Source organism: Triplophysa rosa, linkage group LG16 (assembly GCF_024868665.1).
Source record: "Triplophysa rosa linkage group LG16, Trosa_1v2, whole genome shotgun sequence".
NCBI lineage: Eukaryota > Metazoa > Chordata > Actinopteri > Cypriniformes > Nemacheilidae > Triplophysa > Triplophysa rosa.
Window position 1 is genome coordinate 7,135,148 of NC_079905.1, and position 10,924 is coordinate 7,146,071.

The following is a 10,924-nucleotide window of genomic DNA, read 5'->3' on the forward strand; positions in this document are numbered from 1 at the left end:
AGTCAAAGTTCTCTGAACTTCCCTGAACTCTCCACACTCAAGCATTTATGCCGTTGGTTGTTGTAAAAAATAGCAAAAGACCCAGATGGTAATTGCCATGGCAAGAGGATGGCGAAATATTTAAACTCAAGTATTTCTTTTAAATAAACCAGAAAGATGACCGGCAATGATCTTAAGATGAATCAACCCAAACAGCAGAGACTAATAACCTGAAGCAGGTGGGACTCATGAGTAACCCCCACTTCAGATTCACATCTATGGCTTTTTTAAAGAATGTCAATATAGTCACAAATAAGAATTATTGTTTTGGTTTATGCATTTGCGTCATTTAACCAGATGAAATAACATCAGCAATATTGGACATCCGTTTGAGTAAGGGGAAAAGTCAAGTTAACCAAGCAGGCTAATAAACATCTTTAAACATTATTGGGGTTTGGGGTGGCCCTCTGCCCCCACTGCTGGGTAGACGAAATTGCAGTTGCCCGCTAATAGCCCTGTACCCAGAAACTCTATTTCAAAATAACAAATGATGACAAGCTGCATCCAATCCAGCGATGTGCTAATGTGATGTAATACGTCTTTGCTGTTGAATTCCGTCTATGAATGATGACTTGATGTGATTAACATTCGTTCTTATTGGCCCGTATTAGATTAGATCTCAGTAGCATTTTGCCTTTATTAAAGGCAAGTGGGGGGAAATTGTGATGCTTAGACTATTAGAGTTTTGTCTTGCTTCTGGGTATCTAAATATTGCTTAATTATAGCAAATAAAAGTGTGTGTGTGTGTGTGTGCGGTGATCTGTGTGTCATATCCACTGTTATTACAGCGAGGTTCATTGCATCTGTCTGTCTTCCCCCTGACAGGCTATTTCTGTCTCGGTACACCTGTCAAACGGAAATCTTCACCCATGGACAGAATGTCAGCCTTGATGTGTCCCGTGGGTTTCTCTTAAAACATGTAAGAAATCTTCCTCTTTCTTTTCATCTCTCTTCTTTCTTTGCTTTCTCTTAGCTGAACATCTGAATAATTCAAAGCTCTGTTCTATCCACTCTGCTGTAATGTCTCTGACAATTTCTAACAGCATCTTATTAAGCCAAAGAGCATTTCCTCCATTGGTTTACTCGTTTATTGATTTTCTGGGAAGTGTAGACTTGACAAGGCTGTGCTCAGACACAAAATATTTGTTAAACCATTTGACAACCACTTCCCTCCATTACAGTAAGTTCTTACGGTAGAAGAGAGCCGCTTTAACACCACAAAAGTGTTTGATGGACAAACTGCCAGAGCCTTTAGGATTTAAGGCCAATGTAGAATGCTGACCTGATTTATTGAAAACTAAAGTTTAATGAGTTTTGACACACACGTTAGCTTGATGGTTCTCTTAGCAAAAACCATTGTGTATGGACAAAAAATGTGAAATTAAATTACAAGATTTAAAAACAACAACAATACTTTAAGACTTTTTTTGCAAAATTAGGCGTTTGTATATATTGCATTATACTGGTTTCTTAACAAATGTACATTAGAATAATAATAATAACAGTAGTAGTAATAAATATACTCTTTATTTGTAGCAGAGAGGAGTCAGACGATATCTATGGATTTTATGACGAGTATTCATATTCCTCAGCGCTCCGACGGCCAAAATCCATCCAGCCGTTATAATCCCGGTCTTTTATCCGGTGGTTCACGCTGTTTGCTCTGTTGTTCACGGATGAGTTGCGACGAACAGATCCTATGAGAGAAACAAGGTAAGTGACTAATGGAAAACATCTACATATCTATATGATAATGGAATAGGAGGAAAGAATTGACAGAAATGATTCTTATTTAAACACATTTGCATAATTGGACTTTTAGGGTCATTTTCCCTAGGTAGTGATATATAGACAACCCTGTGACAACTAACCCCAGCTACCTTACACACACACTTTCTTACCAATTTAGTTTTAAATAGTTGTCTAAACTTTTGTGCTTTGAGGGTTCAGTTTTTAAAATCTGATTGTTAGTGAGAAGATTGTGAAGGTGTGAGAGAGAGAGACAGACAGACCTAGTAGGCTGCAGTCTGACAGTTATCTAAAGCTCTCAGTATGAGTGCGATGTGTACGTGAAGAAGCCTCCCTGACATTGTTACCTCGAGCTGTTCAGACATGCCTCATCATCTCAATAAAATAACAGTCTCCTCACCTCACTGCCTCTCCTCTGAGTCTGGTTCCAGAGCCTACAGAATAACTTTTCCCCCAGCTATAGAAGTTTTCTAAAAGCTCATACGTGTTTTAAACAACTGATCCCAGTGTGAACCACTAATGTTTAGTCGATAGAGGCACAAAGTGCCCTTTTAAGTGACCATATATACCATTTGGGTTCAATTGTGTAGCAGACCCTTTACCTGCTGTGATTTGCGTTGTTGCTAAGCAACAATTATTTTTGCTGGTAATTGGGACCAAACATTGGTTCGGTGGCATTCTGCTGCACACGGCAATGTCTGGACAATGTTTCGGCAACGTACAGCACGGCAAATGTCACTCGGGCTGTTGTCAAGGGTGTGATTCTATTTGTGACAGATGGGAGACTTTCGAGCACAAAGCGCACGCATGCACAAACACAAGCACATGTGAACTATAATGTCTTTGTATTTTTCCCCAGCCCGTTTTGTTTGAGCTGTAGACTTGTTGTGACATGCTGACGTGTGTGAAACTTGCGCCTCCTACTCACAATTATAAAAACGAACACACAACACAATAACACACCAGACGAGAGATTAAGAAATTCAAAGAAGAAAGTAGGACTCTTGTTAATGAGACCAATTAGTTTGGAAGCCATTGCTTGCCCTCTCTCTCTCTCTCTCTCTCTCTCTCTCTCTCTCTCTCTCTCTCTCTCTCTTTCACACATTTTGGTTCGTCTGTCAAGGACAATTTTGATATTATTTATTAGGTCATTTAGGTCAACAATGATTAAAGACATTCCTTAAAACATTCAGTTTCCTGACCGTTATGAAAACTGTTGCATCACTAAGCTTACATGTTAAGAGGTCGAATTTCCTGTTCCTACGATCATAAATGATAATTGTTATTTTCCCCTTTGAAGAGGTTACACCCTAATGAGTGGTTATGCAATTTAGTACTGTACACCTGACCCAAACACATCCAAGCCCCACACACCCCAGGCAAAAAACATGCTTCATTCAGCTGTGTTTGTGTTTACCGATGCCCGGCAACGCTGCCCCAGAGCGAGTGCGTGACAAACCTTTTTCTTTCATTATCCGGAAACGTGTAATTTCACGAAATGATTTTACCTGCTGCTCGACAGGTGTGACGGGACGTTAAAGTTGTTGTCGACCCAATATTAAAAAGACTTTCGGGGCATTATTGAGTTTCGCATGTGTCAAAGTTGAAACTGACAGAAATTCATATTTGTGCTTTTGATACGGTAAAATATAAGGAATGTACATCTGAAGCTATTTTTCAGCACATCGGCCTTCCGATGTCTCGCCACTATTGGTAAAAGCTACATCAGAAGATTCATTGAATTCGTTGAGCTACTGAAAGCATCTAAGAGAGATAGACGGAGAGGGAAACCTCAAGAGACAGAAATAAACAGACAAAAGCAGAATATAATGAAAGAGAAATCTCATTACTCCTCATTATCTCAGAACATAAGTGTTAGGATCTGAGGTGATATATGAAGCTGTTGTATGATGACTCTAATGAACGCAATTAATATTAAAAATCCGTTCTCTTTCTGTCTCCATCGGGTAGCGTTCCTTGCTTCAGCTCTTCCAGCTGTTTGACTGTTACTGTGTTGGTTTGTCTATGGGCAAATCTACAGTGCTGAACATTAAGCATTTGTGGAAGCTGCTCAGATTTCTAAATTGTTACTCGTCTTTTTGGTCTTAAAGTCAATGGTGGTTGCTTTATCATTATGTATTGTCAATCATGGAAGACTTGCAAAATTCAACTGAACTTCACATCTCCATGCACTTTATCTGTACTTTTCCTCTTGGCTTTCAGTTTTTTGAAGAGTAAAGAAGTATTTATCATTTATTATTGTTATGAGCATAAATCTCACAAAATTTTGTCAGATTAAAATCTCAAGTGTTATCACAAATTTTAATTCGTCTAGAAAGATGGTTGTGTGTGTTTAGTCTCACCTTTTTTGGAGATGAGTTTTGCCAGCAGTTGGCTGAGGTTAGCGCGGGTTTCTGTGTCTTTGTCGGCCGCCGGCTGCTGTTGGAGGCTGAGGGAGCGGGCGAGTCGAAGGTGCTCGCTCACGCTGGTGTCCAGATGTGAGGGGAGTGGACTGTCACCAGGAGTGTCAGGAGAAGAGGAGCGGGGACGACCCAGGCACGAGACGGAAAGAGCAGCCAGGATCACACACACGCACACTCCGCTGTTCATCCTGCAAACATGAAGGAAAAGAGAGGAGAAAAAAAGGAGAGAGAAAGAGAAACATGTTAAAGTAAGACTCCTAATGTACCTTATGTGCTTCTTTTTACTTGTTTCTTTCTTTCTTCATTTCATACATTTTTATGTATGTTTTCCTGAAAGTAGTGACTTATTTGATGAAAGTTACCACCCAATTTATCGTAAAATAACATGGTTGTAAATTATAGTCAAATAATCACATTTAATAACAATAGAGACTATAGAAAGTCAGAATAAAACAGCTTTATAAATAAATAAGTACATATAAATTAGTATAGCAAGTATACAAATCTTGAGTATAGTTAATATTTTTAGTCTCACTATTGCTTTTGATATCATTGCGAGATCATTCTGATACTTTGCTGTAAATGTATATATACATAATATTATTAAAAAAAACATCTAGATAGATAGATAGATAGATGCATAGAAGATTCTCTTACCTTACTCTGTTTCTTTGAGCTTGGAGGAGAATGAAAGTGGGTTTTCTCACGAAGGAGGGAGAGAGGCACTTATATACCCAGCTGTGACGTGCACACACATGCACACATGCACACACACACACACGCTAACATAGACATGCACGCACATGGAAAGAGTTTTAGTCATAGAAAATGTATACGTACATACTTGACAAAAATAGTATTAATAAAAGATGCTTTAATTGCTTTGAAGGCTTTTTAATCAAAACTCCCTTACAGACAGTGATAGGGTTGAGTTAAAAAAAAAATCTTATTAAATTTTATTTATTTTCTGTTTAAAGTGTAATAGTTATATACTATATCACCCAAAAAATACAATTCTGTCATCGTTTACTCACCCTCTTGTCATTTCAAACCTGTATGACTTTTTATATTCTGCAGAACACAAAAGAAGATATTTTGAAGATTGTTGGTAACTGGCCCCCATTCACTTGCATTGGTTTTGTGTCCTTTCTTCAAAATATCTTCTTTTGTGTTCTGCAGAATAAAGAAGGTCATACATGTGTAAAATGACAAGAGGGTGAGTAAATGATGACAGAATTTTCATTTTTGAACTATCACTTTAAATGTCCCTAAGGAGTGGAATCAGCAACTGGACCAGTTCCACCTGCAATATCTGTGTGATCAGGTGTGTAAGAAAATATGAGTGTACATATATTTATTAGTATCCATTTTGGAAGTGATAGAGAAATATTGCTGCTGGTGACATCTTTACGTCACTTATAAATATTGCAGATTTGTGACTAACTTTTTATTGTGTTTCAACAGAATCAGTGTACACTGACTATGAATATGAATTACACCTGCCTCAAGGCCATTTAATTTATTATTTGCACCTTTTCTTTTCTTCTTAGATTTTGTCTGTAGCTGTTTGTCATCTTATTCTTCTCTTTCTTAACATGTCTGCACAGAACGGAAGCTGTTGTGTGGAACAAGAAAATCAAGATAATTTTCTTTAAGATAACACAATCAATCAGCCATAATCAATATGTATTGATAGCTTCATTTGCATAGTAATGAGAAGATAAGAACTCAGAGATAGTTTACTTAAAAACGAAAACAGCAGGTTTTCTTTAGGTACATAACCAAGCTGCTCTTCAGCCGCGAACGCAATGAAAGCATATGGTGACTCCGGCTGTTCCTGATCCCCGCGTATTTTTGTTGGTATGAACAAAAGCAGCTTTTAAAAAAAATCTCTGACACCTTTTTTAAAGCTTTCACATGGTGACAATTTAAGTTAACAGAAGAGATTGTAATTTGTTTTCACATAAACAGCTGTGAATATAGATGTCTCCACCTGTCTCTTTCTTATTCTTTCTCCCTCTCTCTATTTCTCTCGCTCTGGTGGTTATCAGGGTGTAACATTTGCGTGGTCGGTGTGGGAACACTCGTGTGGGAGGTACTGTGAAGCGTGAGAATTGATTGGCTGGCGTGTGGGAGGTGTTTGTGTGATTGGAACCCGCCGTCTTGTGAAGACAACCTGCACTTCAATTTGCTTTACTTTTCCGCAGGTGTAAAAAATAGTCAAGCTTGGGCTACGGTTGGTCAAAGATTATTACGATAACACTGATCTTTAACTTTTGCTTCCGTTACGTATTTAGGGCTTACAAGATTTCAGGTGTGGCCTAGAGGATTTTAAATCTAACTTGCAATAGTTTCTGTATTTTAAAGGGATAGTTCACCCAAAATAAAAATATTGTCATTCTAAAACCATGTAAGATTATTTCTTCGGTGGAACAGAAAAAAAGGATATTTTGAGAAAAGTCTCAGTGGTTTTGTTTCCATACAATAGAAGTCAATGGGACCCAAGTTGTTTGGTCACCAATATTCTTCAAAATACAGTATTCTCTCTTGTGTTCCGCAGAAGAAAGAAAGCAATACAGGTTTGGTATGACCAAACCATTGGAGCGCCGTTCCCGAGACACCCATAGCCCTGATGGTCGACAAGAGGATGTTGTGATTAACAGAGTTAAAAGCAGCAGATAGAGCTAGCAGGATGAGTACCGATGATGTAGGTTTAGGTGGACTAAGAAGAGCAGAGAAGGTTTTAAAGAGAGTACGACGCACTGTTGATCCTAGAGTGGTAGAAATGAGTTTTAGCAGAGGATACATCAGTGGAGAATGACGATAGGAGAGACTAATAATGACAAAGGTCAGTGGGGTCATTTGATTTGTGCTACTTTCTTTCGGCAGCCCTGAACCTGGAGCGATGCTCACGGAGAACATCAGATAACCAGGGGACAGAGGGCATCGCCTAGGCCGGTCTGAGTGGGCATAAGTTGTCTAGGCAGGATGTTAGAGTGGAGCATAGTGTGTTAGTAGCACTGTTAACATCCAGTAATGGGAGCTGCTTTGGGGAAGGGAGTGCTCCAGGTTTCAGCAAGGGCTAGAAGGTTAAGACCATAACGATTTGCAGTACCCCTAAGGAAATCTGCTTTGTTTACAGCAGATTGGCAGTTCCATCAGCCAATAGGAAAAGTAAGTGCAGCAATTTTGGACATGAAAAGAGTCTGAAGAAGTTTAGGGTTGCCTACGACGTGAGACAATTGATTTACGAGATGTAGTAACAGATGGGATTTGAAAACACATAGTCAAGAGTGGATAATAGGAGAGATAAGGAAAAATAGAAAATTATAGAATAAAATAATAATAAAAATAAATAGAAAAAATATAATTATTAAAGTGCAATACTCAAGTGCCTTGTCGGTGTCCTTGCTCGGTGGAGTCGCGCAGCTAGAGTCGCAGGTCTTTACACTTTTTGGTGTTCATGCGTCGCGATGAGGGCTGCACACGACGAGGCTGGCGCGACTGCTGCCGCGGTGCACAAACGAATTGCTCCTGGTTGCGAGTGAATTCAGCAAGACACGCCTTCTATGTTAGCACAACAACGAGGCTAAGCTAAGCTACCAGACTGAAACCGTAATACGGCGCGAGAATGCAAAGAAACAAACGCGACTTCACAACGTGTTATAACAGTAAACAAAAAACTGTGCTAAATAGCAACGATAGTTGCGCTAAAACAAACGAGACATAAATAAAATACTTACACGCTTCTGTTGACTTTTGTTGCCAAACTGCTTGCCTATGACATGAGGGTCAGTAAATGATGACAGAATTTTCATTTTTGGGTGAACTGTCCCTTTAACTTTTTAACAATCACTCACTTCAGCTATAAAGCCAGCATGCATGAAATGGAAGTTGTGATGTTGTTTACGTCTGAAATGTGACTGAGTGTATATCTGAGTGCAACAAGTCCTGGAAATAGAATAATGAAAGCCAGGGCTTAATTTCATCCTTTGGGATTTGATTGGTGGAAATTGGAAGCCTGGCCATTGGACAGTCAATATATCCCGCCCTAGGGCCGAGACATATTTCATGCAAAGAAGAGATGTCGGAGGGGGAGGGAAAGTTTTTGGTTTTGATGAAAGATTAAGAGTGTACATGAATCAAAAATTGACCTAAAGGGATACATTTATAATAAACGCTGCAATATTTCATAAAAAATATGCATTGACATTTATGATTTCATAGTGACTTTAAAAACATACGTCAAAAGGTTGTCATTATTCATCAAATGTCACAAACTAAACTTGCAGAAATGTCTTGCCAAAACTTCATACAGCCCAAATCACTCATTTCCTCTAGCTTTAATTCCCAATGAGCTTGTTTGAAACAATTACCCACAATTGTAAATTCCTTCAAAATTCTAAATGTAAACCTTTCCCAGCCTTTCTTCTGCATTAACTGATCATCTTGTTTTATTATGACTGGTATCTGTCACAAGGGTCGATTCTAAATAGAGGGCCGGGAGGTTAAACAGCAAGCATAATTGTGCTCACCTCACAGTCTGCTGGGACGAAATTATACCACCACCATTATCAAAGATCATGCCAGTAATTGAGGATGACCTATGTAAATCTCTTGCAGAAGGAAGTTAAACTTTGCACACATGAATGAGTAATTTAACGCTGTTTCTCACTGTGCCTCTGTCCTTCTCCATCTGTAATTACATACTGGAGGGGCATGTCAATTAATGATACTTAATTACCACATTTCAGAAAAGACCAGGGACTGAAATGTCCTTGTTACTTCCAGATGTGAGCTGGAAAAGGCAGAGGAGTCCCAGACAAATGTAATAGACCAAATAGTTTTTGAGTATGCAAAGGATTGTGGACATCCTTCAGTATATCTCATATTTTTGCAGATATCCAAAGCAACGTAAAGGAGTAGTACAAAATGAAAATTCTGTCATTTACTCACCCCTCTTGTCATTTCAAACCTTTATGATTTTCTTTCTTCTGCAGAACACAAAAGAAGATATTTTGAAGAATGTTGTTAACAGCCCCCATTCACTTGCATTGGTTACAATAAAAGTGAATGGGGGGCTGTGCTGTTCTGTTACCAACATTTTTCTAAATATCTTCTTTTGTGTTCTGAGCAAGAAAGAAAGTCATACAGGTTTGAAATGACAAGAGGGCGTGTAATTGATGACAGAATTTTCATTTTGAAGGCGAACTACTCCTTTAAAGTGCATTCAGAATTTACATTTTGCGTGTTCCCTTGGGATAAACCATACACAATGCTCTTTGGTAAACACTAAATAATTCACATCTAAATGAATGCACGTTTCTCTGTGTAAGTCTCTGTCACCTTTAGGGTACTGTTGAGATGTGAATGAAATACATTTCAGATCAAGCAGTGTTTGTGACTGTAATGATACTCCATGGTAGGTGTGCCTTATGCATCTATAACTTTATTTTTTGTTGAGTTACATTATGTCAAAATATGTCAAACATATTCAGAACACAAGCCAGTGAAATGAGCATGGAACAAATTTAGTCCCTCTTTGGTCCCCGAACACCAGGCCAACGGGAACACCCCAGCATAACAATGAAGCTACTGTCATTATATTTGTTGTATAGGAATATTTGGCAGTGTTTTATTTGATGAATTTCCTCCTGCTCGGCCAAAAACACTTGAAGCTGGATGAATTAAGGCTGAAGAGCCAGCTGGGTTGTGCTGAAAGAGGCACCTGTTCTCCTCTTTATCGCCATTGCAAAGAGCAGGGCAACAAGAGGATGGATTGACAATATGAAATCACGTTCCCGTAAGGCCACTTTAGTAAATCTGATTTATTTTTGATAAGCGTTTGGGAGGACGCCGCAAAGGTGTATCCTTTAATGATCAAAGTTAGTAAGAATGGAGCAACTTTTAAAAAAAGTTTTATCGTTGACTCCATTTAATTTGGTAGCAGTAATGCAGGAATGTTATTTTTAACACCAAAGCAAATGGTCTTTACACAGCTTTTCCATACAATCAAGGTGAATCATTATTTTAATTTCCAAGCTAAAGAAATGTACGGAAAACATTAAGAGACCATTTCAAATTTTCATTTAATCAACATTCCTAGATGTATTATTTCCAGTCCATTGTCTGTTGAATTTCAACAAAATCAAACCTCAGGAGTGACAAAGTCATCCAACAGCAATGTGAAAGAATGACAGCATGACAAGACACGTGAAAACTGAGGTTAAAAATAATTTTTAAACTTTTCATCAATACATGTACCAATATTCATGTTCTATTTCTTAAAAGTGAGGTCTGAACAAATACATGTTTTCTGTTATTTTGACCTGTTTTTAAAGTTTTCATTTTCTGCAAATAAATACAAATAGAAACAATATTTTATTTGAAATTTGGGGAAAATATTGTCGCTAGTTCACATAAATAAAGAAAATAATACCGCTCGATGCTTTTGTTAGAAATGATGGTGAGTCAATGTTATGCCTTTGACAAAGAATGTAACACAGAACATCAAAATAGCTCTGATGCCTTTAATTCTCAATGCTCATAAAGGCAGTTTGAACTTCATTGGCCCTTTGCAGATGTTTTAATATTCCTATAAACTCCCCAGGGTTACATTTGTATTTCAAGTCCATTGCTTTGAGTACAATGACAAAATCGGCTGTGAAATTTGTTGTCTGTTCTCCTAACCAGCCGAGAGGTTGTGTGTGAAC

The 10,924-nt window shown here is 38.2% G+C and overlaps 1 protein-coding gene across 1 annotated transcript; it reads right to left on the minus strand.

The window, feature by feature from the left end:
- Nucleotides 1-1,289: 1,289 nt before the first annotated feature.
- cckb (cholecystokinin b) lies at nucleotides 1,290-4,970 on the minus strand. The gene is made up of 3 exons (XM_057355600.1): nucleotides 4,869-4,970; nucleotides 4,152-4,399; nucleotides 1,290-1,736 (listed from the first exon to the last, which is right to left on the minus strand). Exons 2-3 carry the CDS (start codon nucleotides 4,396-4,398, stop codon nucleotides 1,606-1,608), a joined length of 378 nt encoding a protein of 125 aa, XP_057211583.1. The 5' UTR covers nucleotide 4,399; nucleotides 4,869-4,970; the 3' UTR covers nucleotides 1,290-1,605.
- Nucleotides 4,971-10,924: the final 5,954 nt, after the last annotated feature.

What these genes read in the sequence shown, in the direction of transcription:
- cckb (XM_057355600.1), bottom strand. Translation starts at nt 4,398, where the DNA reads ATGAACAGCGGAGTGTGCGTGTGTGTGATCCTGGCTGCTCTTTCCGTC. An exon ending in AAAACTCATCTCCAAAAAAG is followed by an intron (nt 1,737 to 4,151) that starts GTGAGACTAAAC and finishes TTTCTCTCATAG; the next exon opens with GATCTGTTCGTCGCAACTCA.